Source organism: Mesoplodon densirostris, chromosome 10, assembly GCF_025265405.1.
Source record: "Mesoplodon densirostris isolate mMesDen1 chromosome 10, mMesDen1 primary haplotype, whole genome shotgun sequence".
NCBI lineage: Eukaryota > Metazoa > Chordata > Mammalia > Artiodactyla > Ziphiidae > Mesoplodon > Mesoplodon densirostris.
The window spans coordinates 72,168,031-72,184,841 of record NC_082670.1 but is presented as its reverse complement, the minus strand read 5'-3'; the positions used below and the strand labels follow the sequence as shown (position 1 = coordinate 72,184,841).

Below are 16,811 nucleotides of genomic sequence, written 5' to 3'. Positions count from 1 at the left end.
AGTGAGGCAGAGTGCTGTGGCTATTTGCTGTGTGAGCCTGGGACACTCTCCATCCCTCTCTGGGCCAAATGGACTGCCCAGCTCCCCAGCCCTGAGCTGCTCCCTTGTTCCAGGCCTTCTCCCCTCTCCCCATCAGGCTACTGGGAGTAAATACTGGGCTGGACCTGGCGCCCTAATTAAAGTGGATGACTGTTCACTGTTAGTCTAAGCGGAGAGGCACAGGCTTGCTGCCTCCCAGCCAAGAGCCCACTGGAAGAGGAGGCTTCCCCCCCCGCCGCCCCCGACAAAGAAAGGGCAGGGACAGCCCCATAATTAATAACCTCATTAACGAGCAGTATTTGGGCAGGGTCCCAAGACACACATAGTCAAGGCCGATGGATTTGGACTAATTTGAGCTTCAGCAGCACCAGCCCCTCCCCAGCACCAGGGGATCTCTGAGGATCCCTTGTGATAAGTGGGCTACCTTCGTCCCTGTGTGCATGGGTTGGATGGGGGTGGGGTGGGGACGGTGCTCCTGGGGGCCGCATGTTACTCACACTAGGAGCCCCTTAAGCAGAATCACAAATCCACTGAAGGTGAGCCTGTCCCTTTGAGTCCTGCATCTCAGTTTCCCTGCTTGTAAAGTGGTGAACGGCTAAATGGGGAGCCTTATTCCACGTGAATTGGCTGAGCCAGCATGCTCCCCTCTCCCCAGGCCTCTGTGCATTCCTCACCCCACTTGGTTTGTGCAGTGCCAGGTCAGTGCTGACTGATCTCCGCGCCTCTAGGCACTCTGATCTCAATGGTCTGGAGTGCCTTGGCCCACTTGGCCTCTGCAGAGTGAATGACCTTGGCTAGACTTGCCCTCTCTTCTTGGGAGGCTGTGACCAAATCAAGGTTGGGGGCCGTACCCTGAGCTTTGAGTCCTGAAAGATGTTGAGGCCAAGAGTCTTCTCTCCTGAGCGGACAAGCAGGAAGGATGCTCTGGTCATCGGAGGCCCTACCTTTCCCAAGGAGTCTCCCCTGTGTCGGGGTCTCTTAGGTAGTGTAGGGAGCGCTGCAGCCCACCTAGAGGCCCCAGTCCAAGGAGGAGGCACAGCCATCCCACGCTTCATGAGCTGTAGGTCTGAAGAAGGAGACAGGATTGAGGGGAGAGCGGCCCCGCTGCTCAGATGGGTCTGTGTGTGCATGAGTGTGTGGGGCAGTCATCCCTTCCATGAGGCAGTGGTTTCCACCTGCTTCTTTTTGGGGTCCTGGGAGGTAGACAAGCGGTGAGCTTTATCTCCATTTTCCAGATGGGAAAACTGAGGCCTAAGAGGGCACATCTGGTCTAAGGTCACGGAAGAGCCAGGGCTGAATCTGGGCACTCAGTCTAGGTTAGAGAGGGATATCTACTGAGTGGTCGGGGAGGACTCCTCAGGGGAGGTGGCTCTGGAGGTACCACGATCCTGGGGTGCAGCCTTGAGCTTCCTGCTGTTTGCAGCAGGACTGTGGCCTGGGGAGGGGTTGGCCATGTCCCAAGCCCTGCTTCAACAGGGGCCACGACTGCTCTCTGAGCTTTGCGTGGCCTCTCCAGGCTGGAATGGGGAGTGGCCCTCTTGCCCATCCACCGGTAATCTTCCCCTGAGACGGGGTGAACCTGACACCCAGGCCCTCTAGACCAGCTGTCTTGGGCTCTCTTCATGTCTGTGTCTCTCTGTCTTTCCGTCTTTCTCTTACCCACCCCTCCTGCCCTATCTTTCTTTCCCCTTCAGAAGACTGCTAAGGCACCAAGGTGGGAGGTGGCAGGCCAGCTGAAATATAATCAGAATAATTAAATAGCATTTTATTTTAAATCATTGCCTCCCCCAGAGCTGAACGAATAATTGGCCAGTCCGTCACAAGGGAAGCAGAAGACTCGTGGGCCCCCACCATTGCCAAGTTTGGCTCATAGTACCCTTGGCAGCAAGTGGCCTCCCCTGTGACTGCTCCCCTGCACCCTTCACCTGCCCTAGCCTAGCCCTGCCCTGCCCTCTACTCCTCCCACCTCACCTGTTGTTCTACCCTTGGCATCTCCCCCTCTACGATGACTGCCTTGACTGAGCTGAGGGGAGAGCTGCAGACTGCTCTTAGGCCCCCAGTGGAATGGGGTTTATCCAGGCAGTCTGCCTGGCAGAGGCAGTCTGTAGCAAGGCTTTGGTGGCAAAGAAAACGCCTCCTTGGGAGTGGTGAGAAGGCCTGCAGAGGTAGGTGGGGGTCCAGAGATCCTCGCCCCTACTGGGCCTTAGCCTCTCCTGGGCCTTCCTCTGTCTGCTCTTGAACAAAGCCCTCCCCCTTCCCTCTCGTCCCTCTGCATGGTCCAGCTGCCCACACCTACCCTTGCCCTCTGAGGGTGAACCTGCAGTGTCACCTGTCTCTGGTTTTTTGATTTAATTATAGACGAGTTTTCTGCATAATTTATTCCAAAAGCCTGGATTATACTGTACAATTAAATCACATTCTGATCAACAACTTCACATATAAAATTAACAACTGGCAACAGTTTAAACTATGCTGTTGCATCTGTATACAGGCTCTTTCCCTCTTCTCTTCCCTCCCCTCCCCTCCCCCCTCCCCTCCCCTCCCCTCTCCTCCCCTCCCTTCTCCTCCCTTCCTCCCTGTCTGGGGGAGCCTGTGCAGCTGGCCTCGGAGCTGGAGGCCCTCACTGCTCTTGTAGCTTGACCTGGGGCCTCCCCAGCCTTCTAGTGGGAGTCTTGATAGTTCTGTCTGCTAAAGGAGGTCCTCAGCTCCAGCTCCTCCCTCCACATACGGATGATTTTGCTCCCTTGCCTAATGATGACACCTCCTCTTCCCTCACGTACTCCTCTTGGTTCTGAAACATGCCCTGGAGACTAAAAGACCTGGAGTCCCACAGCAGCTGGTGTCATCTTCTTCCTGCTGTGCTGCCCTCAACCCACTAGCCCTGAGACACACACATCTTTGCCCTATGCCTGCTCCCAGCCTCTCTCAGCCTGGGGAGCAGGGCGTTACAGGGAGCCATTAGGGAAACCCTTTCCACAGTTCCCTCCCTCTGTGCTCTCTCCCCCCAGCAGGCACTCAGGGAATATTTTCTGAGCACTGGGGGGCAAGGAAGGGCTGGATTTGAAGAGCTTCTAGCCCTCAGGGGACTGCCCAATAATAATACTGCCCATCAAGTTTCCGTGTGGATTTGGCCCTGAAAGGTTTTCAGCCAGTCATTATCTTCCCTCTTTACAGACCGGAAAGCTGAGGTTCTGAGGGGCAAGAACTCTCCGAGGTCACAGAGCTGACAGAGGCAGCCTCTCCCTTAGGCTTCCCAGAGGCTGCATTGTCCTAGGAGGGTGGGGTCATGGAGCTGATGGAGCCAGGAAGACAGGTCTGGCTTCTCTCTGTAGAACATGGCTCCACACCTGTCCTTGCCAGGGGCCTCAGTTTTCTTGTTTGTGAAATGGGGGCTCAGTGCCTGCACCCCACTAGGTTTGGGCACATTGGAGGACATAATGGTGTGAGGCTGTCACGGCCACACCAGACATCATGCCGGCTGCAGTCCCTGGCTGCACGTGCCTCCTCCCAGACACTCTCTCCTCACTGTCTTGCTAATTTGGCACTTAGAGACACTTGGAGATAAGCAGTGTCATCTCAATGAAGCGCATGGAAAATCACAGGGATGTGGGGAGCCAGCAGGGGAATCTACCCTGTTGGGGGGGTGACCCATGGGCCACACTGTCTGGCCAGGGAGGCAATGGGAGATCCAGGGACCTGGGTCCAGATTGATGGGGTCAATCCCAGGCAGGGATTTGGTCAGTTTGCCTTTGACCCAGTGGCGCCATGAATCCTGATGCATCCACCATCCTTTCAAAGCCCTCATGCCTTTCTGTTGGTGTTAGTATGACTGCCTGGCCAGGGTTAGTACGGGCTTGGTGGGTGGTTTCTCCTGCCTCTGGGCAAGAACACTGCAGGTGCATAGTTGACTCCTGGCCTCCTGGGTCCCATGTGTCACCCCTTGGAACCAGCACTGGGACACCAGCCAAACTCTGGAACCCACAAAGTCATGTCTCTGTGATGATGAAATGAATGATCTATCACGTTCTTTTAAACTCTTGAACACATATTGCCTTCCTAGTTGGGTTTGGTTTAGGTGAATGATCAGAATAACTTGTTTTCCCTGGCATCGTGATGATGGGCATTGCAGCTGGGGCCTGGGGTCTACCCATCAGACCCACCGTGCCAGACCAAGGGCTAGAGCCACCTCTAGACCCCAGGAGGGTGTGCCTGTTCTGATGTGTCATGGGTAGGCCAGTCCCTGTGGCCCATAGCATCCCAGGCTCTGTCTCAGGAGCATAAAACAGCCACCTGACACACTGTCAGGTGCTTATGGCTCAGCCAGGGCCAAGCCATCAGCTCCTGGTGGCCTGGAACCAGGGGACAAGCAGGCTCTCCATTCTCTGCTGGGCTTTGCCCTCCCCCAGCAAAAAACCTCCCCTAGTGGTTGAGGCCTGATCACCCTTCATAGCCTGGCCTGTAGCCTGGCCTCCACCTGGGCTTGGGGTTAGCTTTTCCCCTGCAGTGGGGAACAGAGGTGGGCATCAGGCTGTGTCTCAGCCAGCAACAAGCTGAAGCTGATACCTCTTTCTCCTTTTTTAAAAAATAGATTTTTTAAATTAATTAATTAATTAATTAATGTATTTATTTTTGGCTGCGTTGGGTCTTTGTTGCTGCACACAGGCTTTCTCTAGTTGCGGCGAGTGGGGGCTGCTCTTTGTTGTGGTGCACGGGCTTCTCACTGCGGTGGCTTCTCTTGTTGCGGAGCACTGGCTCTAGGCACATGAGCTTCAGTAGTTGTGGCTCGCAGGCTCAGTAGTTGTGGCTCACGGGCTCTAGAGCTCAGGCTCAGTAGTTATGGTGCATGGGCTTAGTTGCTACACGGCATGTGGGATCTTCCCGGACCAGGGCTGAGACCAATGTCCCCTGCATTGGCAGACGCATTCTTAATCACTGCACCACCAGGGAAGCCCAATACCTCTTTCTTTTGATGTTGACTTTTTTTTTCCATCACGGTCCTGACATTCAGCTTGGCAAATTGCAATTAGTGATCCGCCTGCTTCCTGATCTGAGTTCCCATGCCAACCGATGCGGGCACACACAATGGCAAGGGCCCAGCCCCCAGCCACAGGGATATGGGGCAGGGGGCTGGAGTATAGACTTAAGCTTTTCTGACCCGGGGAGCTATAAGAGTCCTGGTCCCGAGTGGCAATAGGGGAGGTGGGGAAGATAGCAGGCCCAGGGCAGGAGTTGGGGCCAGACTCAATCTCCCGGATCCCATGGCTCCTGGGGTACCCCTCCAGAAGCTGGGGGCTGACTTCACCCCACCCTTACCTGGCCTCACAGGATGTGCTTAACCTGTGAGCATATTTCAGTCTGTGTGGTAGTTCTCCTATGAGCCCTCCCGGGGAAGGCTTTGTTCTGTGTCTGGTGGGAAGGGGAAGTTGAGATGCCTTTCAGATGCATTAGGGCAGGGGCTTTGGTCACAGCAGAAAGTGCTTTTGGCAGTGTGGAGAGTGTCTCTCTGGCCAGCAGGCCCTGGCAAGTGCTGGTGTGATTTTGCTCACCTGATCTGGCACTGCCTAAAGTGGGATCGCAGGTTAGAACCCAGGCCAGCCCTCTCCCTGGACACCATCCCTGTTCATGAGCGTGGGCTGAGAATACAGGACTTTGTGACCACCTGTCCATCCTGTCCCCTCACAAAGATCCCTGTGCAGCACCCTTGACCCTCCAGTTCCCATGTGTTCTTCTCAGACCCTACAAGGTGGCCCCAAATTATCCCCACTTTCTGGAGGAGGATAGTGAGACCCGGATAGGTTAAAACGAGCTCAGCATGGCACCAGTCAGTGCAAGGGAGACCTGCTCAGGCTGGTGGCTCTGGTGAAGGGCTCATGGGGCTTGCCAGGCCCCCAGAAAGGTGTGGGATAGTCTGAACTGGACCTGTGGGTAGACAGTTCATGTGGGGCATCTAGTGATGAGCCTCTGTTTACTAGGGTACTGGAAAGGCGAGGGCCGTCTGAGCAGGAAGCTCTCCATGTCCACTGTTTAAATGAGGCCCAGAGGGGCAGGGGCCTGCCCCAGGTTACACAGTGACTTGGTGGTGGCAGCAGCTCTCATGTTCCCTCCCCTTGCCCAGGTGCCACCCAGCCCTGGGGCAGAAGGCTCTGAGATCCAGCAGACACCAGGCTCACTCATGTCCCCTCCTCCCTGGTATCCTGAGTCCCCATGTTCAGAGCAGCAGCATCAAGGGCTGGCTCTTCACAGTGAAAAATAGTCTCCCTGCAGGCTTCTTGGAGCCGCTGGACTCCCTCAGTGCATTTAAACTATAATCTGCTCCCCTCCCTGGCTGTCCAACAGTACGTGAGGAGAGCCTGGGCCACTGGGTCCAGACTTCAAAGGGAATCAGAGGCACGCTCTGATTCCCAGCCTCTGTTTCTCTTCTAGTGAAAATTGGGTTCTGAAGGGGCGGCTGCTGCGGGTCACCCCTAGGTGGCCGGGCGGGGCTGTTCCAGCCCCAGGCGGATCCTCCTGACACTCCTTTCCTCTCTGCACACAGGATGCAGCACTGGGCCCGGCGCCTGGAGCAGGAGATCGATGGCGTGATGCGGATCTTTGGGGGTGTGCAGCAGCTCCGTGAGGTAAGCCTGGTGCCACTGGCTTTCTCTTTGGGGACCCTGTTCCAGCTGGAAGTGGGGGAAGGGCTTCAGCAATAAGGAGTGAGGAAGGCTTGGTGCAGTTGAAGACCCAGCATGATGGGACACTGTGGACTCATGGGGGCAGGTGGGGAAACAGCTAGAGAAACAGTGACTCCTTCGGGTCTTGGCCTGCTCTTCCCCAGGTCACAATGTTGAAGTGGTACTTAGTCGGCTCTGATGGGTAGGTGTCGGGCTTTTCAGGAGGGTGAGATCTGTTTTTGAGGCAGCACACGGAGTGGGAGGCCAGGTCCTGGAGGGTCCCGTGGGTGTAGTTGTGCACGGAAGCCAGAGAGACTATCCTCGCAATGAGTGGGGTGGCCAGGATGAACAGCCCCGGAGAGCAGTCAGTGCTGCCTGCTCAAGGAGCTTCAGCATGAGACAAGTGGCAAGCGAGTGCTTGGTGAGATGAGGTATCGGGGGTGGGAGGGGTGATTGATTAGGCATGAGCGACCACATTCATCCGGGAGATTATGTTAATATTTGAAATAGTGATGTGAAGAGCAGGCCATCCGTCACCCCCAGAAGGCGGCAAAATGTGTCGCTGTCGGGCCACAGGCTCCTGAGCTGTCTCTCTTTACGTGGAAACGCAGAGGCTTGGAGAGCTGAGCTCTTGGAGTGCTTGGGGTGGGGCTCCTAGGTACGTGCTGGACTTTAAGGAGCTCTTAGTGGAGGCTTGGGCCAGAAAGTGCAACCTGAACTGAACAGGGGGTTAACGGGGATCTCGTACTGATGGTGGGCTTGGGCACAGCAGAGTAAGTGGAGTTATTATTGGGGGTCCAGGCCCCCGGCTTGGTGATTAGATACTCCACTGTGTTCCTGTGTCTCTCTTGGTCAGGGCCAGGTCAGCAGAGGTACGTCTGTGGGGCAGCTGCTATGAGGTGATGTCCTCGGGCCTTTCCCCATGCTTAGCTTGTAGCAGGTACCCAGGAAATGGGGGTGGCAGTGAATGTGTTGACATTGGCTGTGGATGTAGGACCTCTGGCACAGGATGGGGCTGATCTGGGGTGGCTAATGTGGTGGTAACATAGTTAGGAGGGGGAGTCCGGGTGGGGGTCTGAGCCATCAACTTTCCAGGGGTCCTTCCACCCAACCCCAGTGGCCCAGCCTCTCTGAATCTCCCTTCCCTGGTTACTGGGCTTGAATTGCAGTAACCCCCATTGTACTCTCTTCCTGTGAACTTTCAATGACTCAGCCACACTCGGAGGCCGGCAGAGCCTTCCAGAGAAGGCACTGTAGGAAAAACTGTTCCGGAACAGAAGTCAATTTATGCTCAGGAATAGCACCCAGCACTTACTAGGTTCTAAGTGGGCACTGCCAAGAGTGCAGCTATGTAGGTTAATGAAGAAATGAGAGTTCCCTGGAATGTGTGTAATGTGTCTCTCCAAGCTTCATATTGGGACATAAGATGTACCCCACATAAGGAGTTAACCATGCACTTCCAGTCAAGAATCTTCCATACTTTCAATCCTCAGCTCAAGGATACTGCTTTTTTTTATAGTCGTGGGCACTCAGACCCTAAAAGTTTGCCAGTGGGAAATAACGTACACATTTCATGCCTGAGACTCAGGTCTGTCTGAACCATAGCTTCCTGGATGGTGCAGACCAGAAATGGAATCCAGCTCAGCATACCCACTGTGTGCTGCTGGGCAAGTCCTAGACCCTCTCTGATCCTCATTCTTGGTCCATGGCGTGGCCGGGATGTCTGGCTGGAGGATGAGGTGGTGAGAATGGCAGGGGACAGGCTGACACAGATACACTTCTAGAAATCAAATCTGAATTTCCCTCATTGATCATTTTCATTCCCAGGATATGTTGTTCCCTTCCTTTCTGATGGGAGTTGAGTGATTCCAGACACTTTCATCAATGAGCACATCTTTCCCCACCCCCACCTTCCCAGTGATTACCAAAGTCACGCAGCCAGGTACGGCAGAACTGGGGCTTGAACACAGGGCTCCTGACTCCTGTCCCAGGGTGCTGCTTCTCCTCTAGCTTGGCCTTCCCTCTTGGGGTGGGCAGGATGAGCCTGGGAAAGAGGGGAGCTGGGCCAGGTTTGGTGTGGCTATGGCCAGGCAGAGAAGTGCTGACCTGGCGTTCCGGGCTCCTTCTGGCATCCCTCTGCCTGTCGATGGCTGCCAGCTCTCCAGTGGCTCTCTGTCCTGCTCCAGTTTTTCTCACCTGCTTCCTTAGCCTCTTGTTTCCCACTGACAGCTCTGGGGCTGCTTCTTGGCACAGGACACCCCTGTGAGGTGGGCGGCCGGGGAGCAGGTGAAGAGTTCTAGAGGAAAAGGGCAACCCTGTGAGAGCAGGAGGGAGCCAACCGGCCCTTCTTCCCCACAACCCCTGGCCCCCCTGACAAAGCCACCAGGGCTCTCCTTCAAGTGCATATGAGAGGGCCCATGTGGCCAGCCCATGCCCTGAGAGCCAGGCTCTGAGAGTCAGGAGGATGCTTGCATCGAAGCCTTGACCCAGCTGCGATACTCCGTGGACCCTGGTACCACCTCTGCCAAGCTTATGGCCTCAGTCCCCATTGGGGCCACCCCTCTCCATGCTTCCTTGAGGGGCCCCCAAACACCTTGCCACTGGGTTGATCCTTGGCTTTCTTCCCCAGCATGGCTGCCCTCTCCACCGGCCCCAGTCCTAGAGGCAGCCCGACCCCCAGAAGCTGGGTGCCATAGAGCTGGCAGCTGCAAGAGTTCAGAAACTGCAGACGGTGGCATTTAGGAGCATTTTCCTTGTCTTGGCACTTTCCTCCTCCCGACCTCACCACAACCCCATGGGGGTGTGGTTGGGTGCAGACTGTGGCCCATTTACAGGCTGGACACCATGGCACACCTTGGTGGAGTGTGGGGGCTGTCTTCAAAGACCCTGTCACATTTCCTCATCTAACCCCAGGGCCAGCACGGAGTAGGAGTGCCCACTGTGGCCTGGTGCTCCTGAGCCGTGCCCCACCAGGTAAACCCAGCCCCGCCAGCCCTGGCTTACTCCTGCTGTCAACAGGCCACAGAAGTGTGGGCTCTACTGCAGTCTGCCCCCTCCAGGGCCCCTAGGAGCTGAGCAAGGTCTCCTGAGCCCCTTTCCTACCCTCCCCCATCAGCACCATATTGTCATCCTTTGGGGGGATAGCAGAGAGCATATGCTTGGGCTCTGAGCTCATTCACATAATGAGGCTGATCAGGATGAATAATTCATCAGGTGCCTGGGGGTGCACGGGGGACCATGTGGAGACGGCCTGTCTCCCCACTCTGAAGCCCAGGTCACTCTGATGGGTACAGCCAGGGACCTATCCCCTTCTGACTGGGTGTCCAGGGTAGAAAGGGAACAACTCTGGGGACCTTGTGGGAGAGCAAAGCAGGACAGATTATAATCAGACAGGAGGAAGAACCAGTGGCTCATCAGGTGCACCAGCCCTGGGACGGATTCCTGATTTGGGTGAGACACCTTCCGTGGAGGGTCTCTACAGAAGGAAGTGAGAAGATCCTCTGTCTGGGGTGGGGGTCGGGGGTGAGGAAAGTCTGTCTGGCTAGAGCTGGTATAGGAACAGAGGCCTGGGATGGTTATGTCTGTGGACTACAGGCCATCCTCTGGGAAAGCTCAATCCAAGTCTGGACCTATGGGAGCACTTCTCAGTCCACATCAACCCCCACACGTGTCTCAGGGCAGAAGTGGCTCAGAGCCCTGCCTACGTCCCTGGCTGCTTCCGCCCCCATGATGGCCTTAGCCCGGCTAAGGTGCTGCTAGTCACTCATGGGGAAACCAAGGTGTGGTTGACTGTCTTTACCCACCAGTCCCATCCTGGATCCCTGACTTGCTAGCCCTGGGTAGTGGTGGGGTTGGTGAGAAATATCAAGGCAGAGGTGCAGGCCTGGTGCGGCCCCTCCCCTGGACTGCTGAGCTGCATCCACAGAGAGCGAGACCCCAGGACTCAGAGATCCCTGACACCAAGTCTCCTGCTCCCCTCCCCACGGCTGTGCTTCTCTGGACAGTCATGGTGAATCAGACAAATGCTGTTGATGTGTCCCCACTTCTGTGGGTAGCCAGAAATGGGATTTTTGAACCAGTGACGGCACCATAGTCCTAGGCCATAGCCCATCTTGTCTGCCCCTGGCCATGCCCACACCGCGTCTGCTCAGTGCTCCCTGGGAATGTGTAATTAATATTTGCAGAGTGCCACATCTGGAGCTGGCTCCAGGCAAGGACCAAAATCTGGCCACATTGAGGACCCCTTTCCTGAGGGGCTCAGGGAGGCAGGAACAGGGCCCTCCACAGGTGCCCTTGAAACAGGCTTCTCCCAGGACTTCCCTGGTGGTGCAGTGGATAAGACTCCACGCTCCCCGTGCAGGGGGCCCAGGTTCAATCCCTGGTGAGGGAACTAGATCCCACATGCATGCCACAACTAAGAGTTCACATGCCACAACTAAGGAGCTTGCCTGCCGTAACTAAGACCCGGTGCAACCAAATAAATAAAGAAAAACAGCCTTCTCCCTGTTCCTCCACTCCCACCCCCTGCTGGTACCGCCAATTCCTGAAACACATGCGCCGTCACACACTGGCTCAGGGGGTGCTGGCCAGGGCTGTGTTTGGCCCCCCTTTGGGGTAAGGGGTCCTCTCTGGGCATCTCAGGTGGGATCAGCAATGTCCAGGAGTGCCAGGGAAGCTCAGAACGCTAGAGGGGCAGCAGAAGAGGATGAAGGAAGCTGGGGTGGGGGAAGGTGCCAGGGGACAGAAGCAGCCCTGAGAGGGCCAGAATGGGGAGTTCAAGTGGTTGTGACCCCCAGACCTACAGTTGGTCCTTCTATCAAAGCACTGTGGTTCACATGTGCCCCAAGAGTCAGTCCACCTTGGCCAGGTGGACCCGCACTCACGCAGGACATGCACGGTTGTCCCAGCTAATGTGCTCAGTCCGGAGAGTGATGGTGAGGGAGACTCACGCAGGCCCATCACACTCCCTCCCCAGGGTTACTGGAACCTCTGAACCATCATCCTAGGGGCTCTGCTCCTTGTGCAGCCCCCCCTCCTCCAGCCACCTCCCGCTGAGGCCCAGCGGCACCCTGCTGTCTCCTAGTGTAGATGATTGGGGTGTGGGGTGCGTGAGGAGGGGGTGGGTGGGGCGCGGGTGTGAAGTGTGCCGCTGTGAGGAGGGGGTGGGCGGGGCGCGGGTGTGAAGTGTGCCGCTGGGTAGGGATTGCTGCCGCTCGCCTCTCTAAAAACCCACATATATTATTCTTTAATGGAAAGTTAATTGTCTTATTATTCCCTCCATATGGTCCTCTTGCTCAGCACCCAGCAGGGATGCAAGGGACTGAGGGGGGGCTCCTGGGAGGGCGTCTGAAACGTGGTGAGGCTGCCACGTGAGCATAACTAGATATACTAAGGCAGAGCCATTGGAGCCTGGCGGAAGCCCTTCCTGGACCCCCTCTTTGTCCCCCTTACCCAGCCTGCTCCTCACCTCTTTCCTTCCCACGTCCTGCCCTGGGGGTGGCCTCTTCTGGCACCACCTCCCCACTGTGAGTTCTGGGAATGCTCTCTCCCAAGCCCTGTGCGGGGAGATGGAGGGTGGTTGTTGCCCTCCTGCTTGCCCCTCCCCGCACATACTCTGTTGTTGCCTGAAGGAGAAAATTCCATTTTTGAGAAGCTTTTCAAAAGCCAATTCGTCTGTGGCAGGAGCTCCTGCCTGACGGCCAACTGACTGGCTTTGGTCTCCTGCACCTCTTCTACATGTCCCCCACCAGAGAGGGGGCACGGGGAAGTCAATGTTGGGGGAGGGCTGCCCCAAGACACCTGGCCCAGGGGCCCTGGCTCATGTTGGCCATGCCTTCCATGGGCACCAGCTGCCTGGAGCCACCCCCAAGCTGATGGCTCCTCTCGGGCTGCTAAGCTGAGCCAGTAGTTGTGCCCTTCTCAGCCCCTGCCCCTCCCAAGGCCTCTCCTCCTCCTCCGCAGAGTGTGAGGGTGTTAGGTCAGAACAGCCTGTTAGGTGGGTGTTAGGTGGCAGAACTAGAATTTGAACCTGGAGCCTGTGCCTTGGGCCACACTGAATGGTGGGTGGTGGAGGAAAGACTGAAGTGGGGAGCAATGGCAGAGCTGGGCCTCCCCGTACCATGGGACCTGGCACATGTTGTCCTGCCTCTCTGAGCCTTGCTTCCTCCATCTGTGACATGGGGATCCGAGCCCCTGTCCTCAAGGGAGCAGGGGCAAGGAAGGGCTGCAGACAGAGCCCTGCAAATGTGGGGGTGCTTTTGTGACCCCCCCCACTATCAGTTGCCTGCCCTTCCAGGAGTTAGTTATAGTTTTAGAAAGTTCAGGTGCCCAAAGTGTCACCTTTGCTTGCTGAAGCCCAGGAATTTGGAAATTAGTTTCCTCTTCCCTGCCCTGTTAGTCCTGTTTGGGCTGCTATAACAGAATACCATAAACTGGGTGACTTATACACAACAGAAATTTCTCATGTTTCTAGAGGCTGGTAAGTTCAGGATCCAGGCATCAACAGATTTGGTGTTTGGTGAAAGCCCACTTCCTGGCAGCTTTCTTCTCACTGTGTCCACTCGTGGTGGAAGGGGTGAAGGATCTCTCTGGGGTCTCCTTTATAAGGCAGTAATCCCATTCACAAGGACTCTACCCTTATGACCTAATCACCTCCCAAGGGGCCCAACTCTAAATACTATCACAATGGGGATTAGGTTTCAACATATGAATTTGGTGGGGAGACATGAACATTCAATCTGTAGCACCTTCTGACCATGACATCTTTGGGGGACCTTACTGGGAGAGGCACCAAGCCACAAGAGCTTGAAGAAACAGGGCCTATGGGCCACGGAAGGGAACCAGCTGCAGAGGCACCCCCTGGGGAGGAAGCAGGTGGGGGTGAAGGGAAGGGCATCTGCACCCAGAAGAGGCCTGTGAGTCTGTTTCTCAAATCAGTTACCCAGTCGGCAGCTTGTCTCCCAGGCCCTGTGGGCTCAGAGAAGGGCACGGGGCTGGGCTGGCCTTGGAGTAGGGGTGATAGGAAGCCACCAAGCTCTGGGTTCTTGAGGGCGGCAGCTCTTGGACTGAGGTCCCTCAGTTTAAGAGACGATCTCAGAGGCATGATCAGAACCATACCAGCAGACAGCGCCGCTCTTTCTGGAAGTTTTGGTTGAGAACCGATGGCTTTGCTGCAGGCCCCTTCCATGAAGTGGATGCCCCTCAATCCTTCCATCTTGGGAATCTGGACTGTTTGTCCAACTTTCCTAAGGCAAGGCCCACCTCCCATGGCAAGGGTTCTGATAAACACCTTGGCTCTCTTCTGGGGTCCCCAAGGAGGCTGACCTTGCAGCAGAACAGCTGGGGGTCAGCTCCGATGGGGACCAAGTGCTTGCAGATTGTTGAGGAGAGGCCAGAGTGTACTCTCTTCTCCCCTGGCCTCTGCATCCACCTCTGGAGAGTGATGGAGCTGCATGTCCAGAGCCGGAGGCTCAACTGGATAATCAAGGGTGGCAGATGGGGGATGGAGTAGAGGACCGAATGGGTTTCCATGCTGGGCCCCCGGGGATGGCTGACCCCATCTGCATTCCTCCTCCCTCCTCCACCCCCATCCATGGCTGGATCAGTGGCAGCCACGGGGACACTTGCCTGAGATCCGTGGAGCCCCAAGCATTTGGCAGAGGCAGAGAAGTAATTGGTTCTGACAAACCACAGCCGGCCCCAGGGGCAACATGAGCAGCATTTACCATGACCAGGCAGGACATGGAGACTCAGCCTGGCCTCCCTCCACCTTCTCTGAGCATGGCTCCCCTCTCCTTGTGAGTGGAGATCTGGTGTTTGGAGAAGGTTACAGAGCCCCAAACTCCCCATCTTTCCTATACCTCTCTCTCAGTGCTGGGAGCTAGCTGGCTGGAGGTGGGGGTTAGGGGGGATGAGGACAGGGGGTAGATCCTGGGCAGCCTCGTCAGGCCCCCTCCCCGTCCATCCTTGGGTTCCCAAGAATCAGGGAACCAAGTGACTGACCCTAGGACTTTTTTGCCCTAGCCTCAGGATTCAGAGTTAGGGGCTGGGCCCCCACCTGAGAGGATGTGCAGTCTGGGTGGAGGAACAGGCTGTGCACACACACAGGGTGCACATACACATACATGCATGCAGTGTACAAACATACATATATGTGATATGTGGTCCACAAGGTTTGGCATGGAGTAGGTGCTCAGCTAGTAACTCTTCAGTGGATAGATTAGCAAAGGGGCGGGCATCTGAGGACTGAGAAGGGAGGGATTGGGGGTCTAACCCATCCCACAGAACAGTGGGAACCATCCAGACCACCTAGGGGAACTGAGGCCCAGTGCATCAAAAAGGTAGAGCTTCGGTGCCAGATGCCCTGAGAGAGGTAAGCTTGCATAGGGTCTGCCAGGCTTGGCCCACGTAGAGGGTCCCTGACTGCTCTTTGTGAGGGAATGGAGGGTGCAGGGGCTGAGGGGGAGGGCCCAGGAGAAGAGCTGGCTGCACAGTGTGCTGGCACTCAGATGTCCGGCTGGGGTGAGGGAGGCTGGGCTATTCCTGGAGTGACTCAAAGGCCTGGCCAAGGTGTGTGGCCTGGGCAGGAGGAGCCTTTAGGCCTCCAGCCATCCATGTGTGCTCCCCGCCCCCCCACTAGCCTTCTCAGCTTCTTCCTCCTACTCCACTTGCCTCTCTCCTCACTCATCCCCCTTCCCTCCAGGCCTCTCCCCAGTTTTAAACCCAGCCCACAGCTCCCTCCCCAAGGAAGCCCCCCAGATCAGTGCTGAGGCCACTGGTGTCCCACGCTCCCCTCTCCCTTCTGCTTTTGCATCCTTCTGGTACACATAGGAGGCAGGAGATGCCAGGGACCTCTGGTGGGCCCAATTCAGTCTTCCCATCATATGGGGTAGGGAGACCATGACCAGAAGGGCAGGCTAATGCCCGGGCCTCGCAGGAGTCCACCTGAACATGGGCAGTCAGACCTAGAAGGCAAGTAGCCCCTGGTGATTATTGGTCCCGTTACTCACTGGGAGACACAGTCTCTGACCTGCAGAGGCTTTGTGAGGTGGGATATGGCTGGTCAGGTGTGGAAGAGAGACGAGAGAAGTGTGATGCTGCGTGTGGGAATGTATGTGCACATGTAGACGAGAACACGTGAACCTGCGTGTATGTGCATGTGCTGCCAGCGGGAGCGTGAGCAGGTGAGGTTTGTGTGTCTGTGGAAGGGAGTGGCTGCGCCTGCACGAAATGCTGCATGTAGGGGCATGACCAGGCACATATGTTTATGTGTGTGTGTGAGAACATGTGATCCCACATGCGTGTGTGCTTTGTGGGATGTGTGACCAGGCAAGCATGTACTTGCATGTGTATGTGGTGAGTACAGAGTTCTGCATGCTCTGTGTGCAGGTGTGAGCAGGCGCGCTTACAGGCCAGGGTGGGACTGCAGAGAGGCAGGTGCCGTGAGCTCTGTCACCCGAGCAGGCGAGAACTACTTAACCGATTAATTAGTGAAGCCGAGAAATCTCAGTTGTGGGTGAGGAGCTCTCACACACACACACACACACACACACACACACGCCATGTCACCATGCACAGTGCACATCCCCCCAAGTCGCTCTGCCTGACACTGTGCTCAGCAGCCCTGCAGGGGGGCAAGGTGCCAGTCGCTTGTGGATCTGTGTCCTCACACCCCTGTGCATCCATGCCCTGGGCTGCTGGACCAAGTGACCCCTGTGGAGAGAACAACTTTGTGCAAGCCGTCCGTCCTCAGTGCCCCCAGTCAGTGGTGAGGCCGCCCAGACTTTGTCCCCGTTTCACAGGTGAGAGAGCTGTGGCTGGTAAAGGGAACTGGGCAGGAGCCTCATTTCCAGGTTCTGGGCCTCCTGGTGAGGGGGAGCAGCCCTTTCTGCCCTGGGCTGGGGTCCACTAAAGTGCTGCCTTCATCGGGGTAGGGGGAAGAGTATGGGTGCCTGTAGGCTTAGAGCTGAGCTGGAGTCCACGGGGAGCTTCCTACAGCTCAGGACAGGCCACTCCTACCTGCAACCCCCAGGTGCCTTGTCACCAGCCAGCTTCCTCCACATGCCCTGCAGGCAGGCGCAGGGGCCTCATCCCGCCCACCCCACCGCCTGCTGACTGCCT

The 16,811-nt window shown here is 56.4% G+C and overlaps 1 protein-coding gene across 4 annotated transcripts in view; it reads left to right on the top strand.

The window, feature by feature from the left end:
- The window catches only part of CACNA2D2 (calcium voltage-gated channel auxiliary subunit alpha2delta 2), a 136,293-nt gene that overhangs the window by 18,867 nt on the left and 100,615 nt on the right, over positions 1-16,811 (top strand). For all 4 annotated transcript variants that reach the window (XM_060109240.1, XM_060109244.1, XM_060109241.1 and 1 more), the window contains exon 2: positions 6,575-6,656. In XM_060109240.1, coding sequence (XP_059965223.1) covers positions 6,575-6,656 — 82 coding nt within the window. The remainder of the gene's footprint in view (positions 1-6,574; positions 6,657-16,811) is intronic.